The sequence below is a fragment of the Panthera pardus genome, unplaced genomic scaffold (assembly GCF_024362965.1).
Source record: "Panthera pardus isolate Hobbes unplaced genomic scaffold, ASM2436296v1 HiC_scaffold_6, whole genome shotgun sequence".
Taxonomy (NCBI): Eukaryota; Metazoa; Chordata; class Mammalia; order Carnivora; family Felidae; genus Panthera; species Panthera pardus.
Genome location: NW_026526991.1, coordinates 67,792,276 through 67,816,028, shown reverse-complemented (window position 1 = coordinate 67,816,028; position 23,753 = coordinate 67,792,276). Strand labels below are relative to the sequence as shown.

Here is a 23,753-nt window from a genome sequence, read left to right as displayed (position 1 = left end):
CAAACAACTTAACTCTTAAAATGGCCAAAAGATTTGAGCAGGCACTTCACAAAAGGAAACATGAATGGCCAGTGAACACATGAAAAATTTCCAACACTAGTCAGCAAGGGAATGGAAATGAGATACCATTTCATGGGGCACCTGGGTGGCTCAGTCAGTTAAGGGTATGACTCTTGATTTCAGCTCAGGTCCTGATCTCATGGTTTGTGAGTTCGAGTCCTGTGTCAGGCTCTGTGCTACCAGCATGGAACTGCTTGGGATCCTCTCTCTCAAAAATAAATAAACTTAAAAAAATACAATTCCACACCCACTTGAAAGGCTACAAAATACAATGCCACAATGCCAAATGTGGGCAAGGCTGTAGAGCAACTGGGGCTTGTATATATTCTTGATGAAAATGAAAATGGTGGAAACACCTTGGAGAACTATTTGGAAGTTTCTTAGAAAGTCCAGCACTCAACTTAGCGTTTGACCTGATATCCCAGCAATTGTCCATTTCTACCTAATCTGCTGCACTCCCGTGTTGCTTTCCCTTCTCCAAACCTTCCATGTCTCTATTTTACTAATCTTCATATTTCTTTTATTCTTCTTCCATCACAAATGAATTCCTCCTGATCAACTATATAGAGACTCATTCTAGGAGATACGTATGTGATGACATAAATAAAAATGATTTAGGGGGTGCCTGGCTTCTCCAGTGGAAAGAGCGTGTGGCTCTTGATCTCAGGATTGTGAGTTCAAGCCTTATGAGGAGTGTAGAGATTACTTAAATAAAAACTTAAAACAAACTTCAGGATTAGCTGTGTATTTTACCAAAATAAGATGGCAACTATGTTTTGACAGCTACAAATTTTAGTTATGTCAAGACTAACAATGAAAATGGAACATATACCAGTAGAAGACAATATTTAGACTTAAAAATTTTTTCTCATGTACAAATAATTTATAGCCTTCAACAGTAGAAAGAAAATCAAATCAGTCATTTGAAAAGTTCATTTATTATATACCAATATACACTTTCTGTAATAAAAAAAAGCCTCCCAGTACATTGAACCATCTTATAAATGAAATAAGAAAATAAAACTTTCATCTGTTTATAAATGGGGTTAAATTAACCAGTACAAGATACCATATGTAAGCCTGCCCTGCAGTCTATGTGAGCTCTAATCCTGAAAATTGCCATGAGAAAAAAATGGTGCTTTATTATTTGGCACTGTAGTATTGCTCTTGAATATCTGTATAATTACAGACGTTGATATTTTCAAGTTCGTAATTTCAAAGGTAAAGTATTCAGACTAATACAGATTGGATACTTCCCCAATTTTTGAATCAGTCTTCATCTTTATATTTAAATACATTCAGATTAAACCTTTAACACTCAGAAGGTACCTTTTTCCATTTTCTTATTTTGACACACTCTCTAGGTGACCGTTAATAGAAACCTATCTTGAAGATGCTATTTGGCAAGTATTTTCCGATAATAGTGACTCCAAAGTTATGATAGTGTCTAGTAATGCTCAGTTTCCATAACAAAGTGCACCATTTGACAGTATTATGCCTCTAGAAAATAATATATAAAACAAATGTACGTTTTCTTAAGGCACAATACAAAAAACCCTATTGAAATATGATTTAATATTATACTTAGCCGATACTTGTATTTCATACTTGGCTTGACTAAAATATAAAAATCTACAATAAATGTTCTTCCTACCGATTTAGGGGGGGAGGAAGTGGCAAAGTCTAGAAATTCTGGGCAGCAAGTGCTAGTTTTTAAATCCATTTTATGTGAGCATGTTGTTGAAGGGAGCAAGAGTACCAGTTTGCATCTCTGTAGTGTTAGCACTTTTATGGAGAACCATTCAACATTGCATTAAATGGCAAATGAATGTCAGACTCCTGTGCAAGCTAAAATGAACTAAATCCTATTTTAGACATGCTTAGTTAGAAGAACAACTTTGGTACTGACAATTATTTGCAAACAAGGAACTTATTTTCTTGTAGATGATTGTTGTTTTTGTAAACATTGAAGAGCATTACTGAACTATATATAACTTAGGTTTCAAATTTAAAATATCCCCAATAGGCAGATACATACAAATGGATTTTTGAGTTTATCAACATAATTCCCTGCCCCCACCCTCAATAACATAAACGTTTTGACTGTGAAGAGAGAAAACTACACATGTAAAAAATAAAAATCAAATGTACCATACATCAAAATTCTGATGACTACAGAATAAGATTATATACATACACATATAGCAATCACAGTTTCCTGCACTGAATGTTTATCAAATAAAAATGTATCAAACAATACTGGGTAATGTAGCTCCACATGAATCGTGGTCTATCTAAAAATTATGAATGACAATGGAAGACGAGAGGGAGAGCATTGTTCAGTGACAAAAAAGCATGACAAGAGGACTAGGAATAATATTGAAGAACAAATGCTTCCAGAACAGGCAGTTGAGCAATAAGCATTATTTTTGTTGTTGCTCTGTAATTTAAAGCCCCTCTCTCTGTTTAGAAGATGTTTTAACATTTATACATAAAAAAAATTGAACGAAGAAGGCACTCCAATGTCCCAAACAGAAGAGGCGAAACATTCCTTTACTGTTGACAATAAGGTGTACTGGTGTCTGATCTTTCATGTATGTACCTTTCAGGGACAGTTGATAAGACATGTAGGCATACCTCGGAGATATTGCAGGTTGGGTTCCAGACAATCCCAGTAAAGCGAGTATTACAATAAAGCAAGTCAGATAGATTTTTTGGCTTCCCAGTGTCTATAAAAGTTATGCTTATGCTATAGTGTACTAAGTGTGCAACAGTATTGTCTAAAAAAATGTACATACCTTAATTAAAAAATTGCTAAAGAGTGCTAACCATATCTGAGCTTTCAGCAAGTCTTAATCACTGATCATAGATCACCATAACAAATATAATAATGAAAAAGTTTGAAATACTATGAGAATTACCAAAATGTGACAGAGGCACAAAGTGAGCAAATGCTGTTGGAAAAATGATGCTCCACGCAAGGTTGTCATGCACCAATTTGTAAAAAAACAAACAAACAAACAAACAAAAAAACCAACAGGAAAAAAAACCCGCAAAAAACCTCAGTGCTAAGCACAACAAAGCACAAGAAACGAGATATGCCTGTGTTTAATAAGATGTCTTTAACATTTACCAAAAATCTATTGAATGAAGAATTCATTAATTCAGTGTTACAAACAAAATGGGCAAATATTCCTTCACTGTTGACAATAAGATGTTCTAGCCGGCTGTCTGATCATTCATGTACCTTACGGGGACAGTTCCTAAGACATGGCTTTTGCCTCTGTTATTAAATAGACCTAGAGTTTTTGGTGCTGGATTGGGGGAAGGCATTAAGCGGTGATAGCTTTGCCACCAGGGCATTTTTGTTGGATGTTCTGAGAATACAAGTATTTGGTAATTTGAGGGGGAGGGGAAAAGGTATTATCTGATGACCATTCCATGCAGCTACCCTTATTCTGCTTGTGCAACAGCAAAAATGCATCCTCTCACACTGTTTTAGGAAAACCTGGGTAGAAATGTGCACCGCAGGTTTTAAACCTATAAACAGCAATTCTTGACAAAAATGATGCTTTTTTTTCTTCCACAGGTGCCTGGTGATGTTACTATAAACATCTTTGGAATCTTCCCGTTATTTCCTATGAATAACATTCCAATCAATAGAACTCAAATGTCTTTTGCAGCATAATTTGCAACCATTTCCAATAGAAAAGGTATTTTTTTGGGGGGTTAGTGATGCTTGGAATTTGGAGGGTTGTAAATCCAGTCAATTATAATGAGTGCCATGCTTCCAATCATGAAGATGATTCCAACCACAAGGAAAATTAAAGCCTGTAAATCAGAGAGCTTGTTAGGGAACACAGAAACCATATTTAGCACAGTTTGCTCTTAGAAATTGTTTACCCAAGACAGCAATCTGATTGGCATATTGAATTGTATTATTCTTATGGCTCAGATGTCTATGCCTAGCAGTTCAGTGAATTTAGAAGCCAAGTTGAGGAAAGAGGGTGAATACAGTGGAGAGATTTAATCTAAGTCTTCAAAATAGATAAATGGTTGATTTGTTACATCAAAATGATGGAATACTCTGTAATCATTAAAAAAAAAAGTGACAGAAAAAGATACAATGACATTGAGTGTGCTCACAATCTTTTAGGTGAAGGGCATATTATAGTCTATAGGACAGGATTAAATTTACAAAGTAAACAGATAAAAACAAAAGCCTAATCTATGTTACATATTCCTTTAAAAACGTGTGTGTGTGTGTGTGTGTGTGTGTGTGTGTGTGTGTGTGTGTGTGTGTAAAACACTAGAAGGGGCCTTATATATTATCATCACTGGGATCAACCACCTCATTCAATCTATGAGGAAGCAACAGGTGAAGTTTTTCACTAGAAAGGATCCAGGGGACAATTTTACTCATTTTTACATCAAACTCAGAATGGGTCACAAACAGGATAAATAATTTGTCATGGTCACCCTTCTGTAAAAGTCCAAGCAAAATAGACTGGAGAGGCTAGGAATTCGGGGGCGGGGGTGGGGAGGAGATGTTGGGAGGAGCTTTGGATACCAAACTGTCCTGAAGTCCCTGAACAGTCCTGAGGAGTGAATGACTCTCAGGCAACATTCAGCATAACTTAGTAAGAGGCACTGTTTTTAAGCCTTAAATGGAAGATATACTTAAATATTATCAATGACTATTTGATAATTAGAAAAACAAGGGGAGCCTGGGTGGCTCAGTGGGCTGAGCATCTGACTTTGGCTCAGGTCATGATCTTGCAGTTTGTGGGTTTGACCCCTGTGTCGGGCTCTGTGCTGATAGCCTGCTTCAGATTGTGTGTCTCCCTCTCTCTCTGCCCCTTCCTTGCTGACACTCTGTCTCTGTCTCTGTCTCTCTCTCTCTCAAAAATAAACATTAAAGAAATAATTAGAAAAACAATTCATTCTGGCGTGTGTTTCTATAACATCATTTTGGAAAAGAAATATGCTCTCGCTTAATAAAATTAAATTTTATATCTAAATAGGTTAACTGGAAAACAATGGTTTTGTTCTGGATCTCAGTCCACTCCAAGGTACTATGGAGGGGGAAACCAGGCAGCATCTTTTCTTTTGGCCTTCCTAACCTAAAAAAATATGACTAAAATGTTTCAATTATTTCATAACACTGTCAGGGAGCCTCATTCCTTCCCACATAATTTCCTATGGATAGTGCTACAATCTTGGTGGTGGAAACTGGTATCCATATATGCCTGTGGGAAAACTCTTAGTGTTTGATGGGTAGAAAGGACTTAACACAAGATTCTTGATTTATGACGGGAAGAAATCCTGGAATCATCTCAGTACCAGAGATCTACCCTCCTTTCTCTCCACTAAAGTTCCAGCCCATCTCTGATTTTCAGTTCTTGGTCAATCTTTTTGAATTGTATATTTTCGGTTTACTCTCAGTTAAAGAGCAACTTATAACGGGGGAGATTGCAAGCCTTACTTACCCCAACCTTTTGTGGTGACCTAAGAGGTTCTTTCTTGACAAGTTTAAGGTAAAACACTGCTGGAAGTATGAAGATCAGCATAGTGGCAGAAGAAGCCCCTGAGGGGATAAACACAGGACAGGTCAATGTCTTACTCAGCAAGGCAGAGACTCAAGGTCATGCACTTTAAAAGTCTAATGCTACCCTAATCTTAGCACTGAAAGTACTATAAACTTGTCTTGGTTGCTTATTCAAATGTTTATCAAGAAAATTAAAATATACCTAACATCATAGTTGTATCCTAAGTACACATAACATATAGTAAACAAAAAAAAGGCTGACTTAAAAATTTATAGGAAACTGACAATAGAAACACATACTAAGGAAGCTGAACTCATCATACATCCTTCTTATCCACTTCCAACTTTTCAAGTTGCTGACACCTAATCCAAAAAAATGTTATATTGTATTTAAAATTTGAGTAATCCCTCAAATCAGCAGATGAAAACTATATTAACGGGCCACACAGTTAAGGAAATCTGCTTTACAAGACCAACCTTCTCCACCTCCAAAGATGGCCATCAGTGCTCAGCTGATACTGACAGACTCGAGAAAGCATCCTATAGGTAGACTGTGTCTTCCTTACTTTTTGATGCAGAGTTAAGACCTAAATTCAAATCCTGCAATAGTCCAAGATACAGGTATTCCCCACTTTGCAAAAGTTCATGTTATGCCACTTCACTTTTAGGAAGGACCTATGTTAGCACCTACCTTCCCTAACTGAAAGAAATCCAAAGAAGATTTCTGTCTTTATGGGGAAAAAAATTAAAAGGTGAAAGTTGCACCCAGAATTTGTTTTGCAGTGAACATTATGGAGGCAGCGCCCCCTGAGCAGCGAGAGAGGTGTCTCCAGGTCTCTTCCTTGGGAACTACACTCCATCTCAGCATTAAGTTGCCATGGCTTTTGAACCGTTGTGAATATCTGTGTTTTAGGTCGATTTATTTTCTGCATTTGTTAGCAATATTGTGTCGTAAGTTATCAGAAGAGTCCAAGAGCGGTTATCTTTTGTGTCTAGGATGCTCAAAAATGCTTCCATATGAATGAATCGTAGTTTCTTCGTAGCTTTATGCCATCAAGGCTTACAAAAGATTTCATATAATGTTCTACTTTTGGATGGAGGGGAAGTGGGGAACTGTATATGACTTGACTTCTGTGGGGCTCCATTTCCATCAGAAAAGGCAGCTGGACTAGATGACCTATAAGGTAGCTTTTACTGTTGACATTTTCTGATCCTGTGATCAACTTCCAGAGTCACCTGGGAGGGAGGGGAGGTGACCAGGTGGCCTGGCTGGGCTCACAAGAATCCCATGAGTCAAAGATGGAGCAGGGATCCTTGACTTCCCCTCCACCAGCTCCCTGTCTGCCACTTAAGGAGGTATCCACTTGAGCTGATTAAATAAAAACCTTTCTCAAACTTACCTATGAATCCAAAGATGTATTTTATAGTTGGTACAAGGATGACCAGAACATTATTAAGTGCAAGAAGTATGGCTGCAATCAAGAAATGTCTTATCCAACTGAAGGGTCTTTTGGGAAACAAGAGTGTGGTCACTGATGTACGAATCTGCAACAAGAAAGTTCAAAGGCAAGGTTACTAATTTGTTGTTGATTTTCGTCTACTATTTCAAATATTCTTGTCACTCTAAAGCACTTTGTGTTTTTCCTTTTTCTCCCAGAAAAGATCTTGATGCTGATTTGTTTTTCAAAATTTCATTAATGTGGTAAAATATTCATAATGTTAACTATCTTAACTATTTTTAAGTGTACAGTTCAGTTATTAACTATGTTGATATTGGGGCACCTGAGCCCCGACTTCAGCTCAGGTCATGATCTCATAGCTTGTGGGTTTGAGCTCTGCATCAGGCTCTCTGCTGTCAGTGCAGAGCCCATTTTGGATCCTCTGTCTCCCTCTCTTTCTGCCCCTCCTCTGCTTGCACGCTCTCAAAACTAACCATTAAAGAAAAAAGGTATGTTGATATTGTTGTGCAGCCTTGATGCTGATATTTCTTTGAGATAGTTATTTTCCTTGTGCTCACTTTCTCAGCTTTCAGAATGTTTTCTTAAAAGTTATCTCAGAGAAAATAACAGGTAAGACAGAATTCAGGGACACAGTAAAACCCTTATTGATTTCTAAACATGTGTTGTCAAACAGGATTAAGTATTAAGGGCGAGCACTGAATTGATTTGCACTCCTTGTGATTTTTACAAATCTGGGTTTTTTTTAAAAATTTGGCATCGTATTTAGCATATAATGCTTATTTTGCCACATAATGTTTTTTAAAATGATACTCTTTGTATTTCTTTTTGCCCTTTTGCCCTCCGTTCCCAATTACAGATTATAAATGCACACAAAACGCAAAGAATAGGACCTGATAATTTTAGCATTCCTCAGAGTTTCTCGTTTGGTGTCTTGCACACAGCAGGCACTCAATACATGTTGAATTAAGTTGAACAGAATGAATCCCTTCCCACCCTTCGGGAGCCTTGACAGACTTCAGCCCTATTTCAGCAGCTACAATAAGTAGGTGAAGGGTCAAGAGAGGCTCCATTTGTAGCAGTCTTTCAAGTTACTGTGCTATAACTGGATAATAAAAAGATCCTTGTGGGTGGAGGGAATGCCCTGCATGTTTGAACAGCTTAACAAAGTAGAAAATACTCTCATCTTTAGAATCTTTTAGAGGACACTTTTGACTCAGTGGCATTATTCTATTGGCTTTTCAATAAGGGAACACTCCGATTAAGCTCGGACTTCACATTTTTAGAAATGCTGGCATTGATTTTTCCACTTAAAATTTTACTTCTGAAGTCTCTTACTGGTGGAGAGATGGGAACTCATGTAAAAGCAAAAATGTAAAATACATTTTTGAAACACATGTATGAACGACGAAAACTTTGAGCCGAATTGCTTGTAGTGTCTAATGTGACATTCCTTTCATACTGGTCCACCAAAATTAAAGCCATCTGTTTAGGTTTCAAAAGCAATTTCATTTCCAGAATGGCAAACCAGATAGTCTCTGGAAATGGTTTAAGAGTGACTTTGTAAAGGATTTTAAAAATTGGATTAGTGAAAATTATGAAATTCGCTCTGAAAAGTAGGCTGAAGAAAGCAAATGCCTTGATTACATTTTCCCCAGCTGTCCATTAATTCTACATTATGATCCACACTCCATGCTTATTGGATATTGTCCAAACCAGTCTTATTAGGCTTCAACATAAGCTTTCCATGGTACATCCTTATGGCTTAAAGATTTACTTGTCTGAAAGTGCGAAATTTACAGAATAAACAAGTAGAATACAGGTTATTTTCAGGCAGAGGACTTATATATGTGAGTTTTTTTTGTTTGTTTTTTGTGTTTTTTGTTTTTGGTCTTTTGTTAAAGGAATACTCTATTCCATAAGCTGAGTTAGAGGTAAACCTCTAAGTGCAGGTCCCCTGAATGTGAATGTGGTTTCCTAAGGTCTCATGGCTCCCAGAAAGACTAAGATTTGGCTTGGTGATGTAAGAGTACAGAAGGTTTACAGGAATCATCATTGGAATAAATGGTGAAAGCTTGCTCTTCACAGCAAATAAAGAAAAACAAAATCCCGAACAGAACTGAAAGCATGTAGAATTACCAATGCATTCCTAGAAAGGATCATAGGGCAAGCAGGGAGATAGTAGGGGGCTGGTGGTGGTGGAAAAGAATAGAAGAAAACTTGCCGGTCATTCTATGTTAAAATGCTGCCTTGAGAGGTGAGCCTGGATCAATAGGTCCTGAACAGTTCTATTTACCTATGTCAGGACTGAGGCAACTCTGGCGTGTTACCCACAAAGCACTGCCTGCTATTCCACTTATCTAAGTGCCTTTTCTCCACTGACACAAACTGATAAGAACCTGGAAATGTGGGTCAGATGCTGTGGGTGGGGAAGTCCTTAGCAACAGCCATGCCCTCTGACCCAGAAGGATTCCAGAAAGGTCCTTTGCAGCTCTAGAGAAAACATCTGTTATTTCCAGAGAGAGTATTCAGAATAGGAGGTGCTGCTATGTTCTAATCTGGGGACCCACTGGGAGGCAGAGTAAAAAGTGGGAACCTTAGGTCTGAACTCTTAAAAAAAAATCAATCTTATTGTTTAGAAGCGAATCAGTTTCATTTTGTAAGACTGCTTAGGGTAGGAGTGTTGGAAATATCTGTGGACCACTACTCTATTCCAGTTCACAGCAACATTTGCCATATTTCTATGCCTATATCTGCATATGATTCAAAACAGATCTGATGGCAACATATGTGGGGAAAAATGATTTCACCATCACAGAATAAAAGAGAAGTAGCTAGAAAATCTGAGATGTGAATTTTTTTTTTTTTTAAGGTATGGCAAATGGAATGTGAGTCTGTGTGTTCTTGATAAACTCCTTAGGATGATCTGGTTTTCTGTTTTTCATGTAATGGGTGAACTTTACTGCATAAAGGGGAGTACAAGCTGAAAATGGAATTAATAGTCTTTGGGAAGGAGGTGTAGTCCCATAATAGACTACTCTCCCATAAAACCCCCACCCCCAACAATAGCAACAAATGTTGAGCTACTAGTAAAAAAGTAATTCACTTCATTTATTCATCTGTTCAATAATCATTTCTGCACTCAATATGTCTTTTATTATGGAAAAAACTAGCCTAACTGCAGAAAATAAGGTAATAGAGTAATCAAAGGAAAATCCATCTAGTCAACCAATAACAGCAACGCCCTTCCTTATTGTGTCTTCTTGGGCTCCTAAGAAAAAGAGCCTATTATCCTCTGTTGAAAGAAGTAGAATATACAATTATGCCTAAAATCGAGAGATTTTAATCCAGATTAGGTTTTGTTTGTTTTTGATTACTTGTATATGGGGATATCAAAGCAAAGTAAATAAACTTCTTATTGGTCAAGAGTTTCTTAATTCAAAAAAACTACCGGGAGAACCCTGCTGTGCATGGCTTAGCGTTTGACATGTTGGAAATCATGGCTCTAAATCATAAGAAACAAACACATCACTAATAACTTCTCTCACTTTAGGGAGAAAGTGTCTGAAGGTAGTCTTGTGGGTTTGACTGGGACGAGGAGACTTTTTTGTCCTCCATGTTTACTTTTATGTTCTGCATCATACCCATGGACACTTAATTCATTTAGCCCAGCTCCTGACCCAAACTAAAGTTCATGGCAAATGTTGGCAGGGCGAACAGCTTATGCTATTGCTAGAAAAAGCAGTTTACACATCTCAAAAGGCAAGATTCATTTGGAGACCATTTTTCTGGGCGATTGTTGTCAAACTTCTCCTGCACCAGTCACTGTGCACATTCCTAACCTTTAAGACTTTTAAACCAGGAGATAAGGTGGACACCTACGCAGATTATCTCAATGTAATAATGTTCTAGGGTCAAAGACAGAATTATGTGCAGCATGTTTCGTAAATGCTAACGTTGGGTACAAATACTTAAGGATGAGTTATGTTTTGAAATTTTGGTTCCCGTGATCCATTTTGATTCTAAGGGACATCTAATGGGAGACATTTCCAAACCACTACTGTTCCTGATGGTCAAATTTATATCCGTGCCCTGTCACAAGAGAAAGAACTTCTATGGGGAGATCTGGATTTTAAATGTCGAGGTAAAATGACCATCAGTGTGACTTCCACTTCCTTTATCTTGACCTTTATCTTGACCTCAGACATCAGTGTCCTTCTGTGAGCGGTGCATTAATCAACTGTGACTAACTGCATGACCACAGGCAAGTCCATTTATCTCCCAAGACCATGACCTCAAAGTGCTATATTTAGGGCTTATGAATAAAGCAATACAGAGCCACATAACAAATTTCTTCTATAAAATGCTTTGACTCGATAATGATGTGAATACCTACTGTGTGCCAAAAATTAGCTCTTTACACACAAAAAGGGCTTTCAACTTTGGTTCCTCAGAGACACTGTTTGCTTAGAAATTTTACCTTATGGTACACTTTCTGTCAATAGCTGTCTTCTGCCTCGTACCCATGATGGAGCTGATTTTAGGCTAACGCTGTATGCATGTCATCTGAAATACTTTCAGACATGTGTGAGGCAAAATATTATTTAGGAGTAAAATATTAGCCCTCATAGTAATAAGGATCTGATTTCATGCACTCATGAAAAAGGAATGTGTTAAAAAATATTTCAGCACACAAGCTGCATTTAAAGTGACCACACGGGGCGCCTGGGTGGCGCAGTCGGTTAAGCGTCCGACTTCAGCCAGGTCACGATCTCGCGGTCCGTGAGTTCGAGCCCCGCGTCAGGCTCTGGGCTGATGGCTCGGAGCCTGGAGCCTGTTTCCGATTCTGTGTCTCCCTCTCTCTCTGCCCCTCCCCCGTTCATGCTCTGTCTCTCTCTGTCCCAAAAATAAAAAAATAAAAAACGTTGAAAAAAAAAAAAAATAAAGTGACCACAGTGTCATTATATGAGTAGTCCTTATATGCTGGGCCCTGTATGGAACATTCTGTACAGTATGGTGCTGGTTACTAGGTCGCTTATTTTCCCCCCTTAATGAATGAGTAAATTGAGTATTTATGAAAGGAGAAGAGCTGGCAGGAGAATGCGGACCTGTGTTTGTCCATAGGTGGTGGTTTTAACTCAGGCAGCCCAAATCTCTTCAACCAGCCCTGCTCTGTGATCCCAGGACAAGTGATGCCAAAGGCAAATGCCAAGAAGGGGTGATCGCAGTATGAGTCTAGTCAAGGGCATGTATCAGTGTTAGGGATAGTAGAAAAGATATACAGTGGAAAATATAGCTATTTTTCAAGAGATTTAGTTCTAGTAGTAATTTACGTAATAAAATTCCCCTTCTCATTGGTCTTCAAGGAATCAGATTAAATAAGGCAACATTTGAATGTGACTGCAACAAAACTGTAGGGGAAATTTGAATACCTTCAGAACTGGTGAAAATGCAACAAATTGAAAAGTAATATAGTTTTTGCCTTTTAAGTTCCAGAAGTTCTATGAACTCCTACTCATTTCTGCTAACCCACAAGATAGAAACCCAAGATCTTCTTTTTGAATTGAAGTTTAACAAAAAACTTTGACCTCAATAAAGTTGGAAAATAAATAGAAATTTTGTGATTATATTTTTCCTCCTATATTTTAAAAGTGTTTAACATTTGAGGCGCCTGGGTGCCTCAGTCGGTTAAGCATCCGATCCTTGATATCGGCTCAGGTCACAATGTCATGGTTCATGAGATCGAGCCCCGCATTGGGCTCTGTGCTGGTAGCATGGAGCCTGCTTGGGATTCTCCCTCTCTCTCTCTCTCTCTCTCTCTCTCTCTCTCTTTCTCTCTCTCTCCCTCTCCCCCCAAATAAAGACTTTTTAAAAGGTGTTTAACATCAAAAAATATTTGTTGAATCTACGTATTAAATTGTCCATCTTAAATGGCTCCAAAATGCTGTGTGAAAATAACGTCTTCAGGCATTGCAAGTGCAAACTCACATAATTAAATCCATGTCAAATTGGAACATATCTAAGCTAGGAGATTAAGCAGGATTCTTCCATCAAAGCTTCAGGTACTTACTGGGAACAGGACAATGGGCACAGTTAGTGTCACTGCCACAAGGACTGCCAGGCGTACCATGAGGAGAGGGGTGTCAAATGTATATACTTTGCTATAAGCATGAAGTAATTCGTCTTCAACTTCTCCTACAAAGAAGAAGAGAATGGGTCCAGTTTGGTGTTTCCAAGTCAGTACTGATTACCAAAATCAACATTTTACAAAGGGAACACAGTACAACGGAAAAAAACACCCAGGTCTGGGAATCTAGACACCTGTTTTTATCCTATCTTTGAGCTTATTTATTATTTGTGTTGATCTTTCTTCAAATGGACAAGGGGGCCAGTGAAGCTTATGAAGTTAAAGAAGCTAGAATAAAATTGTGAAGATGCCTCTCTGGCTCATTTGCTTCGTGATAAGTCTATCTCAGTTTGTACAGAAGCCTCACAAGAGACGGGAAGCTGAGGTGCTCTGGTTGAAGGGGATGAAAGGTCCAAGCCCCCACCAGCCTGTCCCTTACATCCTGCCCACTCCCCCCTCTATTCCCACCTGCTAAGTGAGCCTTGATGCAGCTTCTCTGAATCTAGTATGGAAACCTTATGACAAACGATTTTTAATATTTTTTCAAGTTCAGTAATTATGAGTCTATCATGATACCAATACAGATACTTCCGGGGATTTTTCAAGCTTATCTTATGAAACTCATTAGAATCAGTATAAGTAACATTCAAGGATGAATTAGCATGATTTTAACAGGGTCTCCCAATGAATACTGATCTAAGATTAAGATGCCATGCTCCTGGAAAGCTTATTCACTCAGAATTCCAGACACAAATGACATGGAGATGCTTATAGAATCAGATGTAGTTGGATTTTTCTCCCTACGCCCCTCCAAATCAGATGAAACGGGGTAAAAATACCTTCAGTGGTATTGATCTAACTTTTATTAATTCACAACCAACAAGCAGTTAATGCCCAATCTAAAGTGAATGCTTGGTTAATAGCCAACTATTAGTCAAATAGAAAAAAAACCAAGTAAATGGTGCTCCCTCCCCAGTCTTTTCCTCCACAATTTGTCTAGTAATCAATTTAATTTAGTGAATCAGAAGAAAAAAACAACTAAAAAGTTAGAGAAGTTTAAACAAAAGGTTTATTTATGTTGATTACACTGATTAGTGGTAACAGGTCAATGTTTAAGTCCCTGAAATTTGTCTATTAGGCTATGCTTCAATGGAGTGCAATAACAATCCTACTTTGGTGTCCATTAAGATGCCATAGACAAATTGTTTTAGGCATAATCTAATGTGTCCATAGTAACTTTTTTTGTTTCTGGTAGTGCACTCCCAGATTGAGTGGAACTCTGTCATGTCGTCTTTTCTCAGGAAACTGTTCACTATAACAGAATAGAATGGGATAAGCCAGAAAATTTACCTAATGCTCCAAGCCCCCAGATCCCACTTGACTGGTAAACAAGAAGCAGGTTCCAACTCAAGGACTTTGCACTTTCCCTACCATTTGCTTAGTAGTTATTTATTCCACCAAGAAAGCTTTACAACATACGATTGGATTCACTGTGATTGCTTCTAGCATGAGATGGCCTAAGAAGTGTAAGTCAAGGAAATATAATCTATCCCGTAAGGAAAATAATGTAGATTTGAGGGCTGGTTTTTCATAAAACATGTATGAATTCACAAATTGTTGTAACTTGTTAGCTAGACTGGTTCAGGTCCCATTTTCTTAGGTCAAGTGACAAGGCTAAAATAGCATGTTAGTTGACTACATGGACTATAGATCATGCTGCTTATAGAGGGTAATTAAAAGAATTATACCTACCCGGGTTAATGATCAGTCCAACTAGGATTTGCACAAAGAGAATGACTTTGACAGAGTGACCTACCATAGAAGGTTAGGTAACCAAAGAGGGCAGCAAGCAGGTACATGATGAGCATTCCTGTGATGGAAATATTTGACACTGTTTGCATCTTCCTCCGGGACCGACTGAAATGAAAAAAAAAAAAAAAAAAAAAGCTCAGTGTTTTTTTTTTATCATTTTTTTAGTAAAAAAATGTCTAAAATAGTGAAAGAATGTGTCTGTGTACTATTATAAAACCACATATCTCATACAGAAACATAGCTTCTTTAAACTTGTCCTAGAGAGCTGTGGGGGGTTTGTTTCCATTTTTCTTAACTACTACTCTGTCAGTCTTAGAGACAACTATTTTCCTAGAAGAAGACTGGTTTATTTTGTGTTGATAAATATACTTGTCTACTGAGTACGCAAGAATGTAATTAACACAAAGATCAAACTGTCTGCTAATGTAGGAAGCTTTCATACTTCATAGTGAGATGGGATTCATATTTCATGTGGGAGGACACAAACCTACTAGAATCAGCAAAGCACAACTTGCATGAGTCCAGACCACAAGAGAGCCTAGAAGCGTCTGGAAACCATTCTGGAGGGCACCCAGCTGCTTAAAGTCAATTGCCGGGCTTCTGGAGTAACTGCTATCACTTCTTGGTCTTCGGTTAAGGTCAAGTGTAGAGTAAATGCCACATGTGATTTTCCAAGTAAAGCGAAAATAATTGAAAGTGTTCCCCAAATTTTTTATAAGTTAAATCAGAATTTGTGAAGCAATTATTGCTATGTACTGAGAATAAAGAGTGAGGTTACTGATACCCGGATTAAATAAAGTGAGAATTACTATAGGCCACCTTTCTCTAAAGGTAAAGGGGAAAGCAGTGCTAGAGGGCTCAGACACACTACATACCTAAGTAGATGTCAACAGCCTCAAAGGGAAAAGACTACAAACGAATCCTAGAATTTCAGCTAGAAGAAACAAGATTGTCTAGCCATTGTCTCCATTGTACAGATAAGACAATGAAGGCCAGGTTTTGGCACATCCCTGTGGTGAATGTCTTCTAGACAAGGGTTAAAGACAGAGCACAAGTGACATCAATGGCTTAGCGAGGTCACCTTAGCCATAATTTTTGGTCTTCATGGGTGCGGTCATTTATAGCTGAGGTGACATCATTCCTAGCAAATTTCAAATTCAAATTTCTCATTCCTGCCAAAATTCTTCTAGCCATTGGCTCTTCCTCCCCCTGACCTAAATTCCTCTTGTGGACCATTAGGATGAAGAAATGGGAGAGAAGGAAGCAGATACAGTAGTGTAGGGAGGGGGCTAATTCATACCTTTTTGGTTAAAATACATTACTGATGAGTGGTATGTACCACAAACCTTCTCTGAAGAGAAAGCCATTAACCATGCTTTTGTATAAAGCACCTCTGAACATATGAGCACATTTTCAAAACAAGTTAGAATGTTAAAATGACGGCTGCCTTACTCTTTAAGTTCACTGTATATGGGAAGGACCTCAGGGTGGCACACAAAAGCAAATGCTAGGATGGGAATTGCGTAGGCCGTCTGAAAAACAAAGACAACAACGCATGTGTAGCTTTTCAACACAGATGGCAATCCCAAGCCATCTCAGCTTATAAAATGAAGACCCAGCCATTTTGGTAGGCTCATCACTTACCCGGGAGTTGAACACAAAGTATTTGGGTTGACACTTGTCATCACTGTGTGCTTCATACTCTACTCCACTGCCATGAAGAGAGCCCTTGGCCTGGTTCTCATCTAGCCCTGCAGGATTTTGGTGGGTGTAATCCATCATGAAGTTCACGCCATTAATCTCAGAGTTGTTAGGCAATATTACCATGTGCACTGGAAGTGTATTGTTGAATGTCAGATTTCCAACATTGTGATCCAGAACAGGCAGAGGGCAGGGTATTTGGAATTTCTTGTAAATCACCTAGGCCCAGCCATTAAAAAAAAAAAAAATCAGCTTTTTGAGGAGAACAGGGAAACAAAAATCAATTTATATAGCTTATGGGGTAGTGGTGAGGGGCCTCTGCTGAAGATTCCCTTTAGGCTAATAGACAATGGAGACTCTCTAGCCTCTGCTCTAAGGAAAGAGTTGGAAGGATGGTTGTCCCTGAGAATCAATAGGACAGTATTTTGCATGAATCTCTTCTAAGAATCATCCATATTCTTCTGTGATAAAGATGATCATTTCCTTGCTATATTTCATATCTTTTATTTCTTCAAATTAATATGGATTATCAAAAAATTTCCCATCTTCTTTTGCCTTTTTTGGGGAAATGCTATATACATTTTGGCATCCAGGATATTACAAAAGTTTCCCTTTTTGGCAGGGAGTGGGGGCAATGGGGAGAAGGATCTCTTCTTTAATTCCACTGGGATTACCCTCTTTTCATGGGTGGAATGTGTAGGAGAAAATGGCTGACTGATGTAGACATGAATAATTCTATAGCTCACTGATTTCTGGGACTCTTCACGTCTTCCTCCACCTTTCTAAATACTAGATCATTGTCATGTTACTGCTTGAAGGGTTCCTTTTGTCCAAATATATATCCAGTGTGCTTAGAACATACTATTAGCAATGGCCTTGACATTCTAACTCAACTATTTTTAAAATCATGACTGTTCTTTTCTCATTCCAAATTAGAATATAAGAAAATGGCTTGTGATGCAAGAAGTATTTCATGCTAGTGAATTGCTTGAACAAAAATGAGGACACTAATTCAGGGACTATGTGTCTCATGCTCACCAACCTACAAGGATCATGTCAATAAATCACTTACCACACTGACAAAAAACACCATGCAGGTAAGAGAAAATCCACTGGTGTAACCAAGGTAACCTAAAAGTTAGCAGAGAAATTCTGTTAGGTGAATACAGTATCTACAATTGACTTACCTATTGGAATAGGAAATGAAAATAAAAACTAAAGATGACTTTACCTAAATTTTTAAGAAGAGAAAGTGGAAGAATGATTCCAACAGACACAAATATGACGAGGTAGTTGCCATTGAGGTACCATTCTCTACAAGGGAAAGAGCGTCAAGAATGTTAGTAGCAGAAAAGACCAAGTAGAATCAGCCAAAGGATGTTGTAGAGAGAACATAAGACATACCCAGTATTTTCTTCAAGTCCCATGAATGCTCTGATTACTTCAGGTAGCTCATATTTAATGATAAAGAGGTAGCTTGACATTGCTAAAATGGAAAACGTGACAGCTTAGTGGTGCACATAGCACTAAAGTCACAGGCAAGTTGTGAGAAGTCCTGGCCTTTGGGACATTCAGTCTTCCCGTCAGATGTGCATCTGATCCCCTGAACAGAAAGAAAAGCCACCCAGTATATCTTGTACTGCTTCCACGTTCTTTTCAAAAACAGGTATTTGGCCCTCTGGCTCTTACACATGGACCTTTGCTGACAGTATCAATGCTGATTCTGTTTTTAATCCAGCTCTGAGGTTTTTAGTAAAGTTGTTCCATCAGTTAGACGTCATGATGGCCTGTACTAAGTGTGCCTGTTTTTGTGTCCATCATTTGGGCAGGGGCCTGGCAACAACAGGCATCAGCCAGAGGAGAGAGGGCAGAACTGTAGGGCGGTGCTGTGTAGATTATATGTCACTCTGGCTTCCCCGGGTGGGTGCTAGTCTAGTCCTCTGTAACCTCCCTGATGGGCACCCAAAGCCTCAGACCACTAATTGTCTAAACTGGAGGCTGACTGGATTGATAAAAGAATGAAAGAGATGATAGCTTTCCCACTTTTGTCAGTGAATTTTCTCTTCTCTATATCCCAGTCTCTTCTTGACCAAATAAGAAATTATACCAAGTGGCAAAAGCTCTTGAGCATCTTGACAAATGATCCACGTGTGATCATGTACTGTTCTGAAAATCTGATATAATCTATAAACCCTCTCCCTGGAAAAAGATGTATGTATACATATGCATAACATATAATCTTGCCAAAAGTTATAGGGATTTATGCAACATCTTTTCTAAGTCCATCCACTCCGTGAAGTAGAATGCTAATTTGACACATGGTCCAGTAAATTAAAAATAAACTACATTTTGGGGCACCTGGGTGGCTCAGTCCGTTAAGCATCTGGCTTCTGCTCAGGTCATGATCTCATGGTTCATGGTTCGAGCCCCACATCCAGCTCTGTGCTGACAGCTCAGAGCCTGGAGCCTGCTTCTGATTCTGTGTCTGCCTCTATCTCTGCCCCTCCCCTGCTCACACTCTGTCTCGCTTTCAAAAGTAAATAAACATTGAAAGCATTTAAAAATAAAAATACATTTTATTAACTTAAAAACAAAACTGACGGGTTTTGCATTGCTAAAAAAAAAAGTGTGTTCTCCATCTTTCTGGTGAAGTTTTGCTCACAGACACGTAAAGCAGATTTCTAGGTTGCAAATTGTGCTATTAGTAGTTTCAAAATACTTAACCTCGAACAAGTAATAATGGTGATAATAACTCCCTGTGTTGTTTAGTACTGCACTTCACTCCATTTGATCAGCTGAAAAGCCTTGTAAATCAGCAAGATGTATGTTATCTTCATTCCACAGCTGAGGCCATAAAGGTTTGAAAGCTTAGATGACATACCCAAGATCACACAGATTGAAAACGACAGACCACATCCAAAATAGAAGATCCCTGATCCCCAGGCCAGTGTTTCTCCTCTATTGTGAAGTGAAATGATTTTTACAATACCTGATGTGTCTTCTGTAAATATTATTTGGTTAATCTTTACAAAGACCTTGGCTAAAGCTAAATCTTACGGTGCGTAAACAGAGGAGATATTTCTGATTAACTGGCTCAGTGAGGTACCATTCAATTTTAGAGCTATTAATTGCTGACTTTCAGTGATGTCACCACTGTTAATGTGTTTGGTCTTCGAAAATTTAGAATGATCCAGACCTGTCTGGGTAATGTCAACATTATTCTGCTAATGTTGAAACATCTGTGGTAAATGTTAATTTTTCAGGGGATTGAGAAAGTTAAATGTTCTAAATGTGGAGTTGCTAAATACAGAAATACAAGTGATTTCCCTTAGGCTAAAATAACTACTAATCACACAGAGTAACCAAAGTGAGAGCATTTTCAGGAATGGTATATGAAATTTTGTGTTAGCGCCTTAAAGCCATACTTCCTTCATGTGTGTGCATCTTGAGAGGCCATTTTATAGTTTATTCCATTACTTAGTAGCTACACTTTGAGCCACAGATGTTGTGGTTGTCCCCCAGCCCTTGGGGTTTAGGGCCAGATATGTGTCAGGGTATTTCAGTTATTCAAACAAATAAGTTAGATCAGCTATGAGGTGATACTATGAAATGCTTGATGTTTTAAGCCTTGAAAAGGCTAAAAATTTGAACCAAATGTAAAGCGGTCTATTTGGTGGGGATGGGGAGCTTCTATGCTTGTGGCCCAAACCCAGTAAAATGAATGAAACAATCCTGGAATTCCTGCCAAATTCTACCCGGAGCTGTGATCTTAATATATACAAATATGAAAAGAAATAAATACAAATCATGAAGGTATGCCTGGATTTTATTTATCTGCTTACTGACTGTCCTTTAGCAGGAGCAGTTAGAATTGAATAAAGGTTACTAAAGGAATTGCTGAATTTGGGAAATCCTAGATAACTCCAGTGACTTTATTATTTTTCTTTTAATGAAGAAAACATTTTAATGTTTATTTTTGAGAGAGAGACAGAGTGCAAGCAGGGGAGGGACAGATAGGGAGACACAGAACCTGAAGCAGGCTCCAGGCTCCAAGGTGTCAGCACAGAGCCCGATAAGGAGCTTGAACTCAGGCTTAACCAACTAAGCCACCCAGGCGCCCCTCCAGTGATTTTATTAAGAAGGGTTACCTCCTTGCAAGATTGCTGTGCAAATTTATTTATTGTAGTAATTGTTTGGATGGTTTCCAGTTTTTCACTATTACAATGTCAATAAGGGATTCAGTAAACCAATTATGGTACATTTGTACAATGGAAAATTCAAAGCCATTAAAAAGAATATGCAAATACATTCAAGGCATATTGTCAGGTAAAGAAAAAAGGAAGCTGCAAATCCGTATTATAAGATGATCCAATTTTAACAGTAACAATATACTTATTAAATTTTGCATAGAGAAATTATTGAAGTAGTTATTTCTAAGGGTGACTTATATAAACATCTCTTTATAATTTACATATATCTTTATAATCTACATAAATTTATGTATTTATGTCATGTTCCAGTTTTTCACAGTTAGTATGTATTTGTCTTATAATTATGCCCATTTAAAAAAAAATCAGGAGGGCTCCAGTGACATTGAATCTGAGAACTGGGGAGGAAAGGATGTACTGAACCCTCATTATGTGCCATATGTTGTCTGATTTCATCCTCAAAATGACCTTGTGAGATAGAATAATACTCCCATTCTCATAGATGGACAAATTAGACTCACTGGAGTAAAGTCACAGTGGCAGAAACAGACTCACATTTGGGTGCATCAGACTCTAAAAGCCTATTCTCTATTCATTGGTTTTAAAATATTTTTTAAAAACAATAACATATCAGATATATATAAATGGGGGCGCAAGGGAGCCCAGGGGAACTAGTACCTTATAATCTGGAGAAGTCATGGGAGCAAACAGAATGAGTGTGTGTGTGTGTGTGTGTGTGTGTGTGTGTGTGTGTGTTAGGGTGGCAGGCCTACGAAAGTAGGGGAACTGAATATGGTTTGTTATGGTATGACAGGACATATAGAAGCTAGGTAGCTAGGTAGATATGGGGGTGATAGGAAAGGTATCAGAAAAATAGGCAGATGAAGACCCTTCTATGTCAGACCAAGGAGTTTAAACTCTACCCTGAAAATAATGAGGGCATGCTAAAGAATTTTATGTGTGTGAGAAGCAACACTAGATTTGAATCTGATCTGGAGATCAGAGCAGGAGAAACTCAGGGCAGGAAGCCCAGTTAGAAGGCTAATGCAAGAGTCTGAGCAGAAACAATGATCACCTGAACTATGGGGGAGAGACTTGAAAGAGAGGAGAGCTTCACAAGGCAGGTAAGATAATAGACTGGACAGGAGGTGGTATTTGGACATTCAGGGTTAGGGAGAGAGGGAGAAGTTTAGGATGATATGTAAGATTCCTGGCTTAAGAAACTGGATGTTGCTGGTATTCATTGAGAGGAGAAAGAAAAGAATAGAATGGCAGGTTTGGGGACAGGAGAGGTGAGGAAAGAAGTGCTGCTGTGTGATGATAGCTTCCAGGCCAAGCAAGAGGACATAGACAGTAGGACATAGGAAAATGGGTCTGGATGCCTTCTGGGGGTCAAAGACTCCACGGGACCAGTGAAGCTGGTGGGCAAACATATCACCTGGAACACTATTACAAATGCGTATTTCTAGGCTGTGGAAATTATAATTTAGTAGGAATTATAAGAATCTGTGGAACCAAGGATTTGTGGTTTTATCATAATGCTTCTGATGTCTAGCCGAATTTCTGCTTTGGCACAATTTCTCGGGACACACTCCAATGGGCTGGTTCTGTACAGGCTATCTGAAGGATACCCCATACTTGGATATACCCCTCAGATACTTAATTTTCAGTTTGACAAAATAAACCCCATCATACGTAGGAAACCTCAACTGTTCGAACAATGAAATAAGCACTAATGCTTTAATTTTTCTAAGTAAAATTAAGGCCATGATAGCATTTGATATCAAGAGGTTTTGTTCTATACTTCTAGAATACATTTGGTGGGATCTTATATAATATTTTCTTAGATATTGTTTTTGATTAAGGAACAGTAAATCTACTTAACAATCTTCTTGTCTTTTAAATTTCTGAATGTAAAGCAGCTGTTTTTCTGTATTTAAAGTGCTTGTTCATTGCTGTAAGAGTTTTCTTATTTATTGAACATTCTCTCGAAAGTGTAAGTGGTAGGGAAAGCTATATGCCCTTACCTCCAATGTTCTGCATTGTAATGGAAACAAAAGCTCCGATTTTCCCAGGCCATCCAAATGCCTTTTCCCCTAGTTTTTCATAAATTAAAGACCCTATAATAAAAAATAAAACACCTTTTAAAAGGATTGTTTGTTTGTTTGAGAGAGAGAGGAAGAGGGGCAGAAGGAGAGAGAGAGAATATTAAGCAGGTTCCATGCACAGGGCTCGATCTCATGAATCGTGAGATCATGACCTGAGCTGAAATCAAGAGTCAGACGCTTAACCGACTGAGCCACCCAGGCGCCCCTAAAAGGATTGTTTTAATGACTAAAATATTTCTATAATTGCACACTGGAGTCTCAAATGTGTACATAAACACCACACAGAAATTATAAACCCAAAAGATGCAATCTCAAAAGCCAATACCAAATATGTTACATGTTCTCCAGACAAGAAGCAATGGCTTCATTCATCTTAGCTCTGTGCAGCACGTCAGAACTGTTATTTCTGTCATCCATCAAGGCTCCTTTTTTCTATTTGGCTTAAACCTGAGCCAGTTGCCTTTCACTTCCCTGAGCTGCCCAAATTACTAAAAACATTGAGAGGCCGTGTCATTGGGGTCAGAGAAAATGCAATGTGAAATTAACTAAAATCATCCTCCAGTTCTAGAGCTATCGACTGAAATACCTTTAACAAGAATCAAAATAGGACGTCTTGGACTTAAGGGGTAGCATACCTCCTTCCTTGGCGGTCTTTAATAAAAGGTGAACTGAGTACAGGGATAATATTGCTACCGCAAGCAGCATGATTCTAGGAAGGGAATAGAGAGTAGA

The 23,753-nt window shown here is 38.3% G+C and overlaps 1 protein-coding gene across 2 annotated transcripts in view; it reads right to left on the bottom strand.

Annotated features, from left to right (window-relative positions):
• Positions 1-979: 979 nt before the first annotated feature.
• SLC38A4 (solute carrier family 38 member 4) overlaps positions 980-23,753 on the bottom strand; it is a 71,606-nt gene continuing 48,832 nt past the window's right edge. For both annotated transcript variants that reach the window (XM_019419129.2, XM_019419128.2), the window contains exons 5-16: positions 23,657-23,730; positions 22,941-23,033; positions 18,110-18,191; positions 17,937-18,019; positions 17,778-17,836; positions 16,649-16,924; positions 16,457-16,536; positions 15,009-15,109; positions 13,136-13,260; positions 7,009-7,153; positions 5,550-5,647; positions 980-3,891 (exon numbers count right to left, since the gene is read on the bottom strand). In XM_019419129.2, the coding sequence (XP_019274674.1) occupies positions 3,790-3,891; positions 5,550-5,647; positions 7,009-7,153; positions 13,136-13,260; positions 15,009-15,109; positions 16,457-16,536; positions 16,649-16,924; positions 17,778-17,836; positions 17,937-18,019; positions 18,110-18,191; positions 22,941-23,033; positions 23,657-23,730 (1,318 nt within the window). In that variant the 3' untranslated portion in view covers positions 980-3,789. The remainder of the gene's footprint in view (positions 3,892-5,549; positions 5,648-7,008; positions 7,154-13,135; positions 13,261-15,008; positions 15,110-16,456; positions 16,537-16,648; positions 16,925-17,777; positions 17,837-17,936; positions 18,020-18,109; positions 18,192-22,940; positions 23,034-23,656; positions 23,731-23,753) is intronic.